Below are 17,468 nucleotides of genomic sequence, written 5' to 3'. Positions count from 1 at the left end.
TGCGAGAGTACTGGGGATGATTGTATTCTCTCAGGGCGCAGAAGTTCAATTTTCTTTTCAATTTTAGCGCTTGTTAGTTTGTTTAAATGCGTTAATTTGCAGCTGAATTCTGAGAAATAAGAAAAATGGAATCACCAAGTCCAGGTTTCTAGCCTTGATATATTTGTTTTCTACGATCAAGGGTATTTTTGGCACTTTCCATGCTTGATCTCATGTTTGTTTGGCTGAATGTTTGCTTCTGTAGAACTTGATCAAAGCTTGCAAGGTCTTCTAAGTTTTGAAAGATTGGACAGAGCTTCGCCGGATTTGTGGCCAGAGCAAAGTGAGTCACGGTTTGTGGACTTGGTAGCTTTGTTGTATTATACATAGTTTATACGTACCCTAGTGATAAAAACTTTGAGCATCTGGACCGTGTATATATTGTAAGCTTACTTTGAGTATATTTTGTGTTGCAACATTAACAATGAACTTGTTGGCTGGTTTCACTTTATGGGCTATGGCCAGTGCAAAGGTTGTTTAATATATAAGGAAGACTGTCCAAGTTTACCCCAGACAACTGGAGAGCAGATGAACTCTTTGACATTTAAAAAATCAGGGTCAATCAAATTACAGTCAACTCTCTCTCAACGGACACCTCTATAAGACGGACACTTCTTAAGATGGACACCTGTTTTTGGTCCCGTCCCTGGCATTTTTCAGTCATTTAACTGTAACTGAACTCCCTACAAGAAGGACACCTCTTTTAAACGGACAGTTGAAGCCGGTCCTGGCGGTATCTGTCTTAGAAAGAGTTGACTGTATTGTGACGATCAAAAGTTTAAAGAAGGTCAAAAAGACAAACAAGTCTATCAGAATAAAGGAATTAATCAGGGAAAGAGGCTTGGTCTGTTTGCCAATCAGTAACAAGAATAATCGAACTCACCAACCCATGAGCTAAGGGAAGGTGCATATCAAAGGGGTGGTGTTGCCAGGCAAACTAGGAACCTCGAGCAAGGCACACAGGTATCCACGGCAACCCTGAGAATGGTAACCACCACCATCAGTGGAGATACTTTCAACCCACATACTTTCTAGGGTCACCTGCCTACGTTCTTGCAGTTACTTTATGTTGCTCACTCTTGCCTTACACAATGTAACGAGAGGTAGCAGGAGGTTTTGCACCCAAGCGAGCTCGCACCGTCTAAGTTCGCAACCCACCTTTCAGAGTACACTTACCGCGTTCACTCCCAAGTACGACTGAGCTTGCTCCAATGTACGACCAAGAATATTTCTCGTTCTTTAAGCATGAGCAAAGTATTGACTATGTTAGTGAACGGTGGGTGCAAATTCGAAAAAGATAAAGGTGGGTGCGAACTCAGAAGGTGCGAACGCAATTGGGTGCAAAACCTCCATGAGACGAATCAGAACATGACAGCCCTTTTGTACAATATTAACATTTATTATATTTTATGTTTTTATCCTATCTCAATAGTTCCTGGGGTGTCTGACTTTGCCTCGCTTGCAGTCAGTGTAAGTAGCACTATTTTTGTTGCTTGACAATGAGAGGTGTTGATACCAGAGAATTTACAGATATTAACAAGATTGTTTTGCTTTCTGCTGCAGCCTTTTTCTTTATCAAGCACTCCACCCAAATGGTTGGCTGAACTGGAGAAAGATGATATGGACATGCTTCAAGGTACGGGACAGAAAATTATTGCGGTTTTCAGTGATTTGCAAATGCTGAAGTTCAATCCTCACCCAACTGTTTACCCTGTTTGCTGCCGTCAATCATCTTTAGTCAGCAGACCTCTCAGGAAACAGAAGTTCACTTCAACTGGGTCAAAAGGTCACGCCTGTCAGTTGTGATTGGTAGATTTTTATCCATTTTGTTTGTTTCTGTTTTTCATGGTTCGTTGGCTGTCACCATAATTATGATTGACAGCAGCAAAAACACAATCCTAAGTTGGATTTTGAATTGCAGAGTTTGCATATCACTGATAACCACAATAATCTTTACCTGAGACATTATTTTGCTTTATTCCTTTTTTTTTTTTTTAATTTGTTTATTTTTACTTTTCAACACGATACACTTGACAATACACGAAAAAAAAATACAAAAGATAAATGAATAAAAAATACAGAGGTAACAATGCGATACACGTTTTACGTAACTATTGTAACTAAATTATTGTCAGTAAAGGCTTCCATAAATTCAAAAAATTTTCTTTTTGTCCTTTTGCATGTGCGATTGATCTTTGAATTAATGTTTTTTCTTTTACTAACTCAAGAAAGAGAAGGAGATTAGGTAATTTGTGCTCATATTTTTGTAGAAAGACATGTCTTTTGCTAAGTAGAATATAATAATTAAAGATATTGGAGCCAGAACTTCCAGGATTATAGCCGTACATTATTCCTAATTCATCAAAATTGTAATTGTCGTCATTTTGACTATTCCACCAAAATAAGACTGAATTCCAAAAGTCGCGTATACGGGAGCAGTTAACTAGCATGTGCGACAGTGTTTCTAATTCGTTACAAAATTCGCAAAGGGGAGATTCTGATATGTTCATTTTATATAGGAGGTTTCTGCACGGTAAAATATTATGAATTATCTTAAACTGAAATATACTTAGTTTCGTTTCCCGTGTTATTCTAAATGGTAGTTTATAAATTGCGCTGATCTTCATCTCTTCTACACCTAACCTTTGTAGCCTAGAACTAGCTAAAGGTTCTTTAAATTTCTTTTGAATAAGAATATTCCGAGCTCTTTTACTGGTGAGTATTTGACCAGGAAGAAAAGTCGATTTTCCTTCTTGTCGATTCCCACCATTAGTAGATTGTAATTCACGCTTCCACCCTAATGGTATTGCTGCTATTAAACCCCAGAGGTTGGTAAATGGCGTAGCAAGGCCAAATTTTCTAAGAAAATTGCCATATGAGAGGAATTTGCCGTCTTCTTCTAATAAATCTTTGATTCTAAGAATTCCAGCAACGTGCCAGTTTTCCCAGTATACAGATTTGCCAGCTATGGTTATGTTTTTATTATTCCAAATAATGGCTTCCCTAATGTCATGTTTATCTAGAGGGGCGGATTTAACATCATGAACTTCTGCCCAAGCTTTTAAGATGTCAGTGTAGAAAGCTGGCATATTTTTTAGTTCTAAAAGACTTAGATCATAGCTACAGTCGAAAATGAGAAGGCCTCCAACATTTTTCAGATACCAGGATGGAATTATCATCCAATCCTCATTTGCACCATCTTGCATTCTCTTTACCCAGGCACATAGTAATGATTTTGTGATTATTTCATATTCTGGCAAATCTAAACCTCCTTTTTCTTTTGCTCCGATAAGCGTGTCTCTTTTTACTTTCGGTTTCTTACCGTTCCAAACGAAGTCTGCTATCAATTTGTTAACGGCGTCAATAACATAAGGTGGGGTGTGAAAACAAGCGCTAGAAGAAATGAGTTTGGATAAACCTAACGTTTTAGTTATTGTTATTTTTCCATACAGGGATAAATCCCTTTGTGACCATAAATTAAATAGCTTCTTAACTTTGATTAGCTTGTTTGCAAAATTTACTTGGTCGCACAAATTAAACTTGTACGAGAAAGCGGTTCCTAAAGCTACTTTTTGCTTTATTCATGATTTCAGGGCTTGTTATTTCTTAGCTTGTCCAGTAATCAGAGCTGTGCTCTAGCAGAGCCCGGGTGCCACAGGCAACCTACTTTTGTCTTTGGGCAACGTGTATTAGTTAATGCTATCATAAAAGCTTGTATGGGTTGGGCATCCAAGATTTCTTACATAAGAGCATTCGGGCACCCTACAATTATTCTAAGAGCACAGCTTTGGTAATATTTAACAACTATTCACCAAAGTGGAGGTGACTAGTGGTGGATATTTACCAAGCCGCGAAGCGGTGAGGTAAATATCCACCACTAGCCACTGACACTGAGTTTTAGTAACGGTATATACTCAAACAGCACTTGAGATAATATAGCCCGAAAGGAGGACTTTTGACTAGTTTATTCCGTTAGCGAGTACAGTTTACGCACACCAGTTGCTCGGAGGTGAATAGTTAACAATTATCCTGAAAATCATGCGGAATATTGCCTGATACTTAGCCGACCAGGCCGTAGGCTGAGTGGGCTAAAATCAGACGATATTCCGCAAGATTGAGCAGGATAATTGTTTTATTATTCAACAAATTGTCAACGAAACACATTTTGCAGATAGAAAAAGTGTAATTATGCAGCGCGGTACAAGACTTTGGGCGAATCTTCGCAACCTACGTATATTGCAGGATATCTGTTATGTACGGATGACAGACTGCCTGGATGACAGATAACGTTTGCATTTTGGCCATATATGGGCAGCGCGCGCATTTGTTGAATAATAACAAAGGATATCTGGAGTTTGACTAGCCAGTCAGCACGCGTGAAAAATGCTATCCACTGTTTAAGTATATACTAATAATTATAATATCATGTTTTTTCTGTAGAATTTGGAAGTTTGACCACATCTCAACTAATGGAAAAGGTTCGAGGACTCCAGAATCTAGCATTTCAGCTCGGTCTGGATGAAGGTAAGTTTCACTTTCAATTTTTTTGCAAGGCTGACCAGTGACCATCAACTTTCTCTTTGTGATATCAATACTAACATTGGTCACATTGTCTTATAACCTCCCCGAAATTTCGTCTTTTGTAATGTAACTGCACTTAATGTACAATTAACACAGCAAACATTGATTGGTACACATGTCCCCATAACACAAAGTTAACTATTAACTCAAATAAAAATATAATATCGTTACAGTCAAGTTTTCTGTACATAGCTGCTCTTTTTTTTTTTTTTTTTTCAGCACGAGAAATGACAAGGGGAAAGTTTTTAAACATCCTGGAAAAAGTCAACTCAGGAAGAAGATAAGACTAAAAAATATGAGAAACTTTATTGAGTCAAACAACGTGCAAAAGAAAAATTGTTTTATAATCTAGTAGGGATAGTAAGAACTTTGTTGTGTTTATTTTTATTTACCAGCATGTGGTACCCGGCCTGTTGTTCAAAGCTTAAAAAAATCCATGGCAGAATATTTTTGCAGTGGAACTCTTTTAATCTGACCACCAATTGGCAGTCAAAATCAGGTCATATTTAATTTTAAATAAGAAAATGACTGAATGAGGTTTTCATCAGACCAAAAAAGTGACTGTGAAAATAAGGTTGTTGGATTATTGAGGAAGTCAATACTCCAGTAAGTGCAAAAAGGGATTTTGCTATACCAGGGCTCGAAATAATTTTGGAAGAGTCTCTGGACACGATGACCGGCCAGATTCATTTTAGCTCGGTCACGTATAGTTTCTGGCCGGTCAAATTTATAAGATAAATAACTCAAAACAGGGGCCCCTCAACCAAAACTGGCATCATATATTTCCAAAAAAGTCGTTGCGTAGAGCTTAGAGCACTTTAAAGCACTCATTGTCAACAATAAAAATAAATTACAGCTGCGAAATGAAAATAAGCTTAAGTGTATTAATAGATACACTCTTTGTAAGACTAACCCATAACACGTTAAATATCATTCTTATCGCACGCATTTGACCCTGGATTTCAGATCAAAATTAGGCAATTCATAGCAACTCGCTACATACTGATAATTACTGAACAACATGGACATTTTAATTTATTTCATTTTCAATATGATGGAATGTGACCGGTCAACATGACTGGCAAGACGAAAGGTTGACCGGTCAACTCCCCAATCAGTCCAGACATTGTCCGTTGACCGGCCGTTATTTCGAGCCCTGTATACTGTACACTTAAGGTCACAGCCTTTCACCGTAGAATTTTTTTGGGTAGCAGCTCTTGCCGTTGCAAGGTCTCCCATGAATTACTTGTTACCCTTCTAGAGAACAATAGAACATAACAACTAAACAAGAACAATCATTATGACAACTGCTACACTAGAGGACCAGTAGAATATCATCATCATCATCATCATCATCATTAATAAGCCACTTTTGAAATGAATATTACAACAATAACTATAGTAGGTAGGGCGAGGAGACCTCCAGGAAACCACCAGGCTTATAGGGAATAACAAGCTTACAGGAGCTGCTTTAGTTCTGGATTTTCTGGAAATTTGCATACTGGTAAATTATGTGACTAAAACATGGCAAACATGACGACCTAATGCTGGAATTGTTAGCCTTCCAAATTTGCTATGACAGTGACTTCACCGTTATAAACTTTGAGTGGATAGATTTTATTATTGTGTGTTTTATTTGCCTGCTGACATGACATCTTATAAAAATAACAGAGAGGGCTTTGCTAGCCCAGAATATACAATCATTCATATATTTAAGCATTGTTGAAAATCCATACCCCCCACCAAGAAAAAGTTTTTTGTTAGAACCCCCACCCCTGCCGAATTTTTTGGCTTTTGAGACCTCCGTCCCATTGCAATTTACAATGACCTTCCACTGGGTGCGTATGGATTTTTTCTAAAGTGTCTACAAGACATCACTGACATCAGTATGGCTGAACTCTTGTCAGAACAATTATAAACATTTCTGTTGATAAGTGAAATAAAATGATAAGATTATTTCAGTGACCTTATGTTTTTCTGTGTAGGGAGGGGAGGGTAGAAGGGTGGGAGGGAAGGGAGGGGCATTATTTTAGCAATAGGTTTGTTAACTATAATTCAGATTGTAGTTAAAACTATTACAGTGGTTGAAATTGTTGGCACAGTGAAAAATAGTTTATCCTTATCTTGTAAGAAATCTGTTTGTGGACCAGGGATCAATGCGAGGCTCGCATTTTCAGGTTCAGCTAAAATTTCATTGTACTGGTAATTTTCAAAATCCTTGTTTTGCCAACATGGAATATTGTTTTAACATTTCCTTCATTTATTACAATTGAAAAAAGCAGGTGTTAGCTGTCTTGCCATTTTTAATGTTTTTCTCATGAGAACTCTCTTCAATCGCCTTCCTGTCATAAAAGATAAGATCAAAAATATATTGGTCACAAAATTGCATATTCGGCAGTGGAGCCATGTATAAGGGACAAAATTATTTGACCAGGTTCTTTAAAGTTTTTGAGTCTTTTTTTTCTTCATGCCTGTTTTGAGGATATCTTCTTTATGATATTTATATGTGAAAAAACATTAACGAGAAGAGAATCTGACACATTAATTATTTTTATTTGAATTTAAACTGCCTAATGTTTGACTTAGAAGTAAACATTGAAGATCAAGTAGACATTTCAATCTCCATAATTTAGAAAGTTTACTCTGCGGCACTTATTGTGCCTGTCTTTTTCAAATCGGTTTTTCTATTAAAGTAGTTCAAAATTAATCAAACTCAATTATAGAAATTCAAATTTTGCTATAGAATGAAGGACGTCAAAGAGAGTCGCATAGTCTATACACAAAGTGTGTTATTGCAAAAAGGTTAAACAATACTTTGTCGTTTTATGGTTTTGTGTAATTAACTAAATGGAGGTCCCGGCAGACTTTCTCATTGTGGGCGCCGAAATTAAGCCGCTTGCAGCCTATTGGTCCAAAACTACCCGCATGAATAATTAATCCCGTTCACATTTGATTGATTCGCTCGTGCGTGACAGGTATGGAAAAATAAGTGTCATATTTCATTGTGCATTGCTAAATAATCCCGACGTACCATTCCTTGGAGATCGCGAGAGGGTCTTGTGTTGACGGTAAAATTCTCGGGATTTTTAGCGGAGCTCGACGCTTTATCCAGCAAAATTTACAGATAATCAGGTTCACCTATAGCCATAGTGGAATTTTAAAGAGTTAAGGATAAGAAAAGCGAAGTTCCGACCGCGCTTTTTTGTGAGAAAGTTCAACAAACTTCTGTCGCCATGGCGGACACTGAAAGAAAACGTCCCATGATCGGAGCGATGTTTCGCGGGCCAGGACCTGCCGCTTATTTCTTGCCAGGCTCAACAGGCTATGTTGGACACGACTGTACAAAACACAGGAAAGCTGCGTACAGTTTCGGCTCGCGAACGTGGAAAAATCAGCAGAATTTGGGACCAGGACCGAAATACAGCATAACTACGGTGACACGTTTTGGACCGGAGGGCACACCAAAATACACGCTCAAATCTCGCACGAACACGCAAGGCAAATTTCAGACCCCAGCTCCTTGTAAGTATATAGCTTATCTATTTAGTAGCGAACGTGATTTATAGAAAGGTTCATGGCTCATGCGGTGTGTTTAATGTTTTGACAATAGCAAAGTATCTTTCACTAAATTCGCGCGTTGCCGCGTCCTTAGAAACGCCACGTGAAAAATTCTTCGCGAAACTTTCAATGTAAACTTGCTAAGCAAACAGTCAATTTACTTCTAAACAAACGCAGGCCAAACCTTAAAATGAAGGTGCGTTTGCTGGGTAAAGGATAATTCTTAAAAATGCCGGCGATCTGGAGTATAAAGAAGAAAGAAAGAAAGCCATTTTACTTACGTCATACAGTTATACATTGTAACAATGCAGACTTGTTCGACTTTGACGGTAGAACAGAAGCTAATCAAATTGCAGAACGAAAACATCATTATGGGTAGAGTTGAATACTTTTGGGAACATTAATGTGTGCTTGTTCGCTTATGTGGCTCTTCTTTTCCTTTACTGAGGTTTGGATAAATTAATTGCACTATCTGTCAAGGCATTTGCGCATAACTCAGTGTTAATTATGCATGCAATTTTGACAAGTGTGCATAAGGAAAACATACCGGTACCTTTTCGCTTTGGAGCCGGATATCCAAGCTTTTTTCTCATTTTGGGACCTAGATTTAAATGTTGCTTCTCAATCCTGGTGGCCTGAGGTACACTGTATTGTAAATAGAACTGGAGCCCTGTAATTTTTAGTCCCAAAGGCTAGTCTAGTGGCTCATCAGGCCAGAGCTCATCCCACTTTCTGTAACATAAAGTGACTTGGAGTGTGTCTATTCCCCGGATTAGATGCTAGTTCATTGCAGGGTTATCCCCAGAAGTATTTCCTCTTTTTACACTTGGGTGGAGAGAGGGACTATGAGAGAAAATCATCTTGCCCAAGAAGACAACGTAGTGCCCTGGTGAGGGTACGAACCTGGATCCCTCAAACCAGACTCCATGCACTAACCATAAGGGACATTAGGCCACTGCACCACCCAAAAGAACCCTCAGACAGTCTCATGTTCCCCCCTCCCCCCTTTTTTCCCTCCCTCCACTCAGCCAGGTAGACAGCCTCGTACAAGACAATAAATATGTAACAGCAAAGTTGCACTAGGTCTGTCATCATGAGACCTAAACCTCTTGGCCCCTGACTTATTTCTTTCAATTTTTCAACCTCATTCCCAGGGTCTCTGTCTCCCTGCACCCCAGGGGGAGAGAGCGGGAGCAGGGAGAGAGAGAACCTGGGGAACAAGGTTGTCAATTTTTTTTTAATTATTTTGCTTAATATGTTGCATTGTGTCTTATATTTTATAAGGGGATTATAATGCCGAGAAGAAGCCAGTCTTCAAACAGCCCTTTCCTCCACAATATTCCTTTGGATTGCGCACTCCATATGGAAAAAAGGATAACAACCCAGCTCCAAATCATTACGACATGCCTTCAATTCTCGGCCCCAAATCTGTTGGAAAGAAGTCCTCAGCTGCCTTCTCCATGACAGCTAGATCAAAGATTGGAAGTTTTCATGAGGATTTGCAAAAGGTTTGTACAAGAGTGTTGTGTAAAGCCCATTGCACACTACTTGATTTTTCGTCAGCTATCAAACATCTTCAGTTTTTTTTTTTTTTTTCTTTGTCCCATGCTCGTGTCATGTTGAATAATTTCTTCACTATTTATCACCGAGCTTGAAATTTACCATCTTTATTATTTACTACACATTTGATGATTTCGACATTGCTGATCCTAGCAGTATGCAGGACGCGTGTCATATATCAACCTAGTAAATGGCCCAGCTCACAACGAGTCTCTCGTAGCTCAGTTGGTTAGAGCGCCCAACCGGTATCTGGGAGGCCATGGGTTCGATTCCCGTCGGGGTCTCAGATTTTTTTTTCTTTGTCCCACCGTCGTGTCATGTTGAATAATTTCTTCACTATCTTCAGTTATTGTCTAGTGTGGGGTGAATACCCAACTCCCTCTATGGTGCACACCTGCAGGGAATCATGATAGTTGTATATTTCATCAAACCATGGGCAAGACCTTAGCAACAATGAATACAACTACCATGATTCCCTGTAGGTTTGGACCATAGAGGAAATCAGGCATTTAGACAAGTATACAACAAGATCGGATCTTGCCAGGCGATACCCGGCAGTGCTACATCTCAAAATGTCTCATCAGGCCTTGTTGGCTTGTGGGATGGTCCAAGGCAATACGTATCTGGATAGAATGCTAGTCCATCACTGGGTTACCCCCAGCATTTAATACGCTGGTACTCATTTAAACACCTTGGTGGAGTGACACAACACACTCACCCTGGCCATGGCTGGAACATGGACCAGTCAATCTGGAAAGTGCAGGAGGATACATGTAATGGACAAGGGCCCTACTCAGAGGGAGAAGCAATACTTTTAGCCACTTCGAGCGATAGGGAACCCTCCTGTACTGCCATAGCTTATCTCGTTTTCTGTAGCATTGGGCAGTTCCAGAAAATATCCATACACCACGACGGACGGCTTTTTGGAATTCCGAGGGCAAGGGGGGGTTCTTGGAACTGGAATTCCGAGGGCATGGGGGGATACTTACGATTGGAATTCCGAAGGCATGGGGGAGTTCCAGATCTTGGATTTCCAGAGGAGACAGACAAAAGTGTGTTCCTTGAAATGCTAATTTTGTGGATTACTCATTTGTAAATAAAGCACGAACTGACGACCGCGTTGCAGCAGCAGGATACAAGAAGATACAAGACAAGTATCGATCGATCAGGCGTGTGTTTGCGTTCATTTACAAAAGAAAACCAATAAAATGTGGGTTGTACATCAAGCTCCAGAGGCCTTAACGTTGATGAATGTCTTCATTCACTCTTTTTTCTTGTCAAAGCGGATCCACAACATATTCAGCACATTCAGTGGAGCGTGAAACTATTTTGCCACGCTTCGAGACGCCATTTTGAAGCACGTGGGATTGGGAGCGACTGCTGACCCCGAAGGCTCAAATTCAAGATGGTGGATATGTCAGTGCACTCGATCGTATTATCTTCCGAAAGTACACACGTACATAACACGATATTGTTATTTTAATGTTCTGTACCAGTTTGGGGCAATGTAAAGTTAATGTAGGTTGTATCTGTTGAACAAGAGTAAGGAGAAAACTCTTATTTTTTTTACATTTTCATCCCAGCCTCTGTTACAGATCGAGTCATTTGAAATAATTTGATGTAAAATACGCCAAATTGGGCATATTTGCGAACCCTGTCGGGAATTGTAAAGGACTTAAAGAAAAAAGGAAAAATCCGAACGGGAGGGGGGGTTAAGGATTATGGAATTCCGAGGGCATGGGGGGGGTAACGCATTTTGGAATTTCCGAAGGCAAGGGGGGGTTAAAATATTGAAGCCGTCCGTCGTGGTGTATGGATATTTTGTGGAATTGCCCATTTAGCAGCTAGGAACATTTCTACTCCCCCCTGAATGGGATGCTAGTCCATCGCAGGGTACCCCCCTCCCAGCATCATTTCACCAGTACCCATTTATTCACCTGGGTGGAGAGAAGCACTATAAAAGTAAAGTGCCTTGCCCAAGAACAAAACACAGTAACTTTGGCCATGGCTTAAGCCCATACCAGTCGATCCAGACTCCAACACGCTAACCATTAGGCCCCCGTGCCTCCCACAAGCCTCCCTTTGAGCTATAGAAGCAAGATAAGCTCTGAAGGTGGATCATATTCAATATTTTTCACAGTGAATCATTAAAATAAACGTTCTTCCATTTCTCCACAGACCCCTGGACCAGGCACATATAAAGTGGTTGACCCAAATGTCTACAGAGATAGGAAGCCTATCTTTTCTATGAATGCTCGGAATTATGCTCCTGGAGACAGCACTTTGAAACCAGGACCTGGAGCTCACAGACCAGAAATGGTAAATATATTAATATCACAACACATCCAATCATTCACCTTTCATTTACCTTACCAAGCTTGAAAAGTTGCTTTGGGAAGTACATGCAAAGGTTCAGCTAGAATAAATTGAAACTAATGCGAGTCCCTTTCTATAGCCCTCTTTCCTCCTCCTAAGGCTATTGACATCTTCTGTCCCTGCCTAGTAAACAAAAAAAAATTGTTCTGTGGTTCCACCTCCCTTAGCTTGAGACCCATGATATATTCTGTACCCCCCACCCCTCACTTGATAGGAGACCCAATGTACATGTATCTTCTATGGCCCTACCCCCCTGGATGGGGGGTAGGAGGCCTTTGGTGTCTTCCTTCTCCACTCCCCTTCCAGTAGCAGATCCAGACCTTCAGATAAGTGAGAGGCCCAATCATCCAGACCCTGCAATTATAGGGAGGCCCACTCTCAAAAATAATTTCCTTCCATTTGACCTAAAAATAAGTTGGGGGCCCTAGGCCCCTACCCTAGATCCACCTCTGCCCTCCTATCTCCTTTGATAGGAGGCCTATTGGGTTTCTATGGCCCTCTCTTAATTCGCCCTATATCAGAGTTACTTGATTGTGTGCTTTCTACGTTAACCGTTCCCCTCAAAACTGATTGCAAACAATTTCTTCTTTTGCAGTTCTGGACACACAGAAAGAAAGCTCCCAGTTTCCATTTTGGTATTAGACATTCTGAGTACATTGCGCCACTGATTGTGGATCCCATTGATTAACACATAATTATTTGCTGCCCTATTGTACTATTATTGTCTACTTCCAGAAAATAACCAAACCACCTCCACCCCCATTATTCACATAAATGTTTAACAGGGAATTATATAAAGGTGGGAGAAAGGTCTTTTGTAACACCTTGATAATTCTAGTGAGGCTGGAGTAGAAATTCCTGAAAAATTTTAGAGGTAATAATTTCAGCCAAAGACACTTTGTTTGGTTGATGGTTATTTTCTGGAATATCTTGAATCCTTAAAAAAATACACTGTATAATTTAACAGTCATCAATCTAAATTAATGTTGATAAAATGTGCACTCTTCATTCATGTGTTTGTTTTGTGTCTAAAAGAATGGGTAGAAAATAGAAAGAGTTGAAGCTTGTAGACCAAAACATAATATATAAAAGGGTTGTCATTCATTTGGCACTCTTCAACAGGTGTATCTCAGGTTCAACTCTTTCACGTATAGTGCAGGAGTTAGATTTCAAAAGTAAAACTTCAATTGTCTTACAGATCACCAGCCTGCTTAGCAGGCATAGAAGGGGAGGAGGAGTTCCCACCTCTTAGTATGCCTGCTACGCAAGCTAACGGTCTGAGCACTAAAGGTCGACATTTAAAAAGTTATTTCAAATTTCAGTTTGCAGAATATTGAAAATTAAACAGAACCAAATGAACTACTAAATACTTAAATTGAATGGAAACACAGTAGGGTTTCATCCACAGACTGAACAGTTAGAAGCATCCCAAACAGCATAATAAGCAGTACCACATGAAAGTACTGTTCAGTTGTAGCTTTCGTTTGATTGGTCACAAACTGAGGTTTCATCCACAGACTTAAAAGTTAAAACTGCCACAAATTACCAAATTTTTGTCTCTGAAAGTAGAGGGAAACCGTAAAGGTAATATATTTTGTGATGGATTTAGCAAATCATAATGGTGGAGAAAGAAATGTGTGATTTTACATGTAAATTCATTGTTTAAGGATGCATATATGTATAGACCACAAAAATCACTATTCAGTAGATAAGTGGTAACAAAGCAAAACTAGGTTATCTACTGAAAAGTGATTTTTCCACAGATTATTGCTGATCCAGGATTAAATGTCAACCAAGGTTTTTAAATGTGAAAGATCGTTCCTATTATATTTTCTAATAAAAAGTGCGAGTAGGTTGTTGCATGTAAAAACTTTAGCCCTTTTACTGTAAACCTTATAGTTCATGTTTCAGTCTTAAGCTATGTAGTGAAGATATTTTGGAGTCTTTATTTTTACCACAAGAGTGCTGCAGCTTTGTGTACAAAGAAAGCTTTTAATGGTTGTGTGCACGTAATAAATTTTTATTGAAAGTTGCTGGCGTCTACAACTTGATTTAAAGATTTGAGCGGAGGGGCTGTGGATGGCGCTGCCTTTTTGTAATTCTCCTGGGTCTCCGATGATGGCCAAAAAGGGACATGGTCAGCGTTCAGTCCGCGCTGACCTGGACATTAGTTTTCACGTTTTGGAAAAAGTCCACCTCAACCCGAAATCAAAAATACGCGTAGAGAACCTTCAGAAATGTGCTCCAATCTTCTCAGTGTTTTTTTTCTTCTAAATTTTCCCATTTAGTGAAACACTGAGAAGATTGAAGCAGATTTCTAAAGGTTCGTTTTGAAAAAAGTCCACCGTGGACTTTTTTCAAAACGTGAAAACTAGTGTCTAGGTCAGCGCGGTAAGAACGCTGACCATGTCCCTTTAGGGACCGATCGTTAATTACGTCCCAAGGGGGGGGGGGCGGTGGTTTTCAAAAAAGTGTAGTGTTTCAAAACTGAACCCCCCCAAAAAAAATTTAGGTAAAAATTATACCCCCCTTCCCAATTCTTGTTTGAAAAATGTACCCCCCCCCCCTCCTGAGGAGGCCATAATTCTCTCCGTCCTTCCTAAGACAGATTTTTATCTTTTTTATTCTCTCGTTTATTGTTTGTATTATTTTACATTGTTTAAAATATTAAAGTTTAACTGAGAGCTAGGTTCCAGGCTCAAGCGCGACCATGTCAAACAACCCTTCCCTCGGGACCTGAAATCGCGTCAAATTCTTTTCTTTTGGTATCGAGGATAGATCACTGACGTCAAATTCCCTAGACTGCTGTTGCTGTGTCATAAAATTTGACCCCCCTCATGTTTTTTACCAGAGAAAAATTAACCCCCCCAAAAGGGGCTTGTTTTAAAATTGTACCCCCCTCCAAAACCACCGCCCCCGGGGGGGGGTACTTGACCTAAGTTTAGGTATAGGGGTGCCGCTGGAGGTTTGAAACCCTGACCCTGTTTAGGACAATAAAAACTTAAAATGCCTACCCTGTGTAGGACAACACCCCCTATTCTAAGACCCTATTTAGGACAAAGGACAACATCAACAATCATTTACGCTTTATTGTGATTGCGTCCCATACGCAATGTTTGAAGCATTGAAATGCAAAAACACCTATCCCACCGAATAAAATAATGCTTTTTATTGAAGCGAAAGCGAAAACAATGTAAATACATGGACGACAGTCTTGCAGCCATACCCTGTCTAGGACAGCTTCAGGACCTGTTTAGGACAGAGGAGCTTGAAATTATATACCCTGTTCAGGACTGGAGGAGTCAAAAACCATACCCTATCCAGCGGCACGTCCCCGTATAGGCCATATAGGGGAGTGCCCCCCCGGGCCACCGCCCCCCCTTGGGACGTAATAAACGATCGGTCCCTTAAGTATTAGCTCCATTGTTTCTTTGGGTGGTTCTTTTTCAAAGTCATGAAAAGTAGAACTTTGTAACAGCTTGTATGTAACGAAATCGTTTCAAGGCATTTCTAGCCTGCAGGCGTTTTGTTTGGCCTAGGAGTCGCACTGCAAGTTGTCTTGCGCTACGCAATTTTTCATGCAATTTATTTTGCAACAAATTTGCTTAACAAGTTGCACAAAAAAATTGCTTAGTGTATTGCCTCTTCTGAAGGAGAATTGTTGATTTGCTCACTTGTCTCCTAAATTCATCTCATACCGCCATTATGTTTTCTTCCAGCCTACGGGTTTCCTTTCGGTTTCAACCTAGCCTGTGAACAGGCTTTCCGGTCGAGGATGGGGCGAAAAAAAACGGGAAGGGAAAGGAGGGCCCTGCCCTACTTGGGAGCCTGTTTGCAGGCCACCCGTTCTCCCCATGAAGGAGTCTTCGATGCCCAGCATGTGATCGTAAGTCAGGAAATTAAGTTGTAGTCTTCCTGTAACCGAGCATTTACAGTGCATTTACTGAAGGGCGAGGAGGGCCGGGGTTGTTCTTTCAATAGATACATTTCCGTTCCACACAAAAGCAAGCGAGAGCACGGCCTCTCAGTGGAAATGAGTTCTTTTTTATATCAATGTTTTTTTTTTCCACGACCAAAAAAGATTTTATTAATTGAAATCTGGTGTAATTTGGAACGGAACTCTAGAATTTTGGCCAGGCCTAGATTCCCAGACTTAGTGTGTTCGAGATTTTTGCGTGTCGAGTAACCATTGTTGCTGCTATTTAACTTTAGCTCAACCGCTCAAGGTCCTCAAGGGACATCAATATTGGTGCATTCCCGGCTCAAAATTTAGGGTCCAAATGGCGCGCCAGCTGTAGTGTCTCAGACTGTGACACTGTGGGAAACCTAACACCCCTCCTCCCTGTTCCAAACAAGCTGCTCCCGTTCCAGCGCGCTTCCTCGATTCCCCTCGCTATTGACTTCCGTCACCTGCGGGGTTCGCGCGCGCCTCATGTTCCCCTTTTTCTTTGCCGTTTTTTACGTCAGAACAATAGGAAGAACCTGGGGAAGACTTCCATATAAAAGTAACGGAGATGTCAGTCGGAAATTTTGAAAAAAACCCGCTCATTGGTACCAAAACATAAATCTGGGGTATGGCTTAAGTAACACCGAGTTGCCAACGTAGCGTTCAACGCAAACCCCCGGCCGCAAAACCCAGCTCCAAAACGCCCAAATTCGCCATTTTGAAATAAAGTATTAAACAGTCAACGCAAAACCCTTCAAAACGCCCAATTTCGCCATTTTGAGCCGCAAAAAACGACAAAATACACATGACATAGTCATTACTCGAAATAAGTTTACGATAATAAAACCCTTTCAAAATCCCCATACATTTCGAACATACAAACAGTCACGCCGCTTGTATGGGTTGCCTGTGCATATGCTAAAGTTTTGTTTGTTCTGTTGTTGACCGTTGACGGGGGAGGGACATGAGGGTAAATCTCCCTCCTCGCTACTTTTTGCGCCAATTTCTCCTAACTCCCTGCTTGTTGAGCTAAAATTTCTCCCTCCTCCCAACTTTTTTAGCCAAAATTTCTTCCTCCTCCCTAACTTTTTTGGCCATTTCTCCCTCCTCCCTATTCTGTACCGTTCTCTCGAAGGGTAGCGACTAGCGAGCCATTCATCATGTTGCGAGAACTGCTATCAAATAAAGGCCAATAAATGTACCACTTTTTTGTTTGGTATAAATGAAGAATACTGATAATACTGCTTGGAAAAGCAGTTTTCGATATACGTGACGAAGAAATATATGAGCTATTAATTATGCAAGATTGTGCAAGAGATTTTAGACAGTGGGTTTGTCAGGGGTGTGTCGGACAGTTTAGCCAATCGGAGATTCCACGGGTGAAAACTGATATGCTTATTGCCCGGGA

At 40.3% G+C, this 17,468-nt stretch overlaps 2 protein-coding genes across 2 annotated transcripts; both read left to right on the top strand.

Annotated features, from left to right (window-relative positions):
• Positions 1-62: 62 nt before the first annotated feature.
• Positions 63-5,021, top strand: LOC144630628 (protein lin-52 homolog). The gene is made up of 6 exons (XM_078489005.1): positions 63-144; positions 245-322; positions 1,472-1,509; positions 1,603-1,675; positions 4,480-4,563; positions 4,840-5,021. Exons 1-6 carry the CDS (start codon positions 126-128, stop codon positions 4,902-4,904), a joined length of 357 nt encoding a protein of 118 aa, XP_078345131.1. The 5' UTR covers positions 63-125; the 3' UTR covers positions 4,905-5,021.
• A 2,224-nt stretch (positions 5,022-7,245) lies between these two features.
• Positions 7,246-12,892, top strand: LOC144630608 (ciliary microtubule associated protein 1A-like). Its single transcript, XM_078488984.1, has 4 exons — positions 7,246-8,142; positions 9,463-9,686; positions 11,917-12,057; positions 12,710-12,892. The coding sequence occupies exons 1-4, from the start codon at positions 7,854-7,856 to the stop codon at positions 12,800-12,802; spliced, it is 747 nt and encodes a 248-aa protein (XP_078345110.1). The 5' UTR covers positions 7,246-7,853; the 3' UTR covers positions 12,803-12,892.
• Positions 12,893-17,468: the final 4,576 nt, after the last annotated feature.

The sequence above is a fragment of the Oculina patagonica genome, chromosome 11 (assembly GCF_052425735.1).
Source record: "Oculina patagonica isolate OP01 chromosome 11, crgOcupat, whole genome shotgun sequence".
Taxonomy (NCBI): domain Eukaryota; kingdom Metazoa; phylum Cnidaria; class Anthozoa; order Scleractinia; family Oculinidae; genus Oculina; species Oculina patagonica.
Note: the sequence above shows the minus strand (reverse complement) of the source record. Positions and strands in the feature narration are given on the sequence as shown.

Bases quoted from the DNA above. Each gene is read 5' to 3' on its own strand.
- LOC144630628 (XM_078489005.1), top strand. The intron at 1,676-4,479 runs GTACGGGACAGA...TTTTTTCTGTAG, and splicing joins TGATATGGACATGCTTCAAG to AATTTGGAAGTTTGACCACA. The intron at 4,564-4,839 runs GTAAGTTTCACT...TTTTTTTTTCAG, and splicing joins TCAGCTCGGTCTGGATGAAG to CACGAGAAATGACAAGGGGA.
- LOC144630608 (XM_078488984.1), top strand. From the start codon at position 7,854: ATGGCGGACACTGAAAGAAAACGTCCCATGATCGGAGCGATGTTTCGC. The intron at 9,687-11,916 runs GTTTGTACAAGA...ATTTCTCCACAG, and splicing joins TTCATGAGGATTTGCAAAAG to ACCCCTGGACCAGGCACATA. The intron at 12,058-12,709 runs GTAAATATATTA...CTTCTTTTGCAG, and splicing joins GAGCTCACAGACCAGAAATG to TTCTGGACACACAGAAAGAA.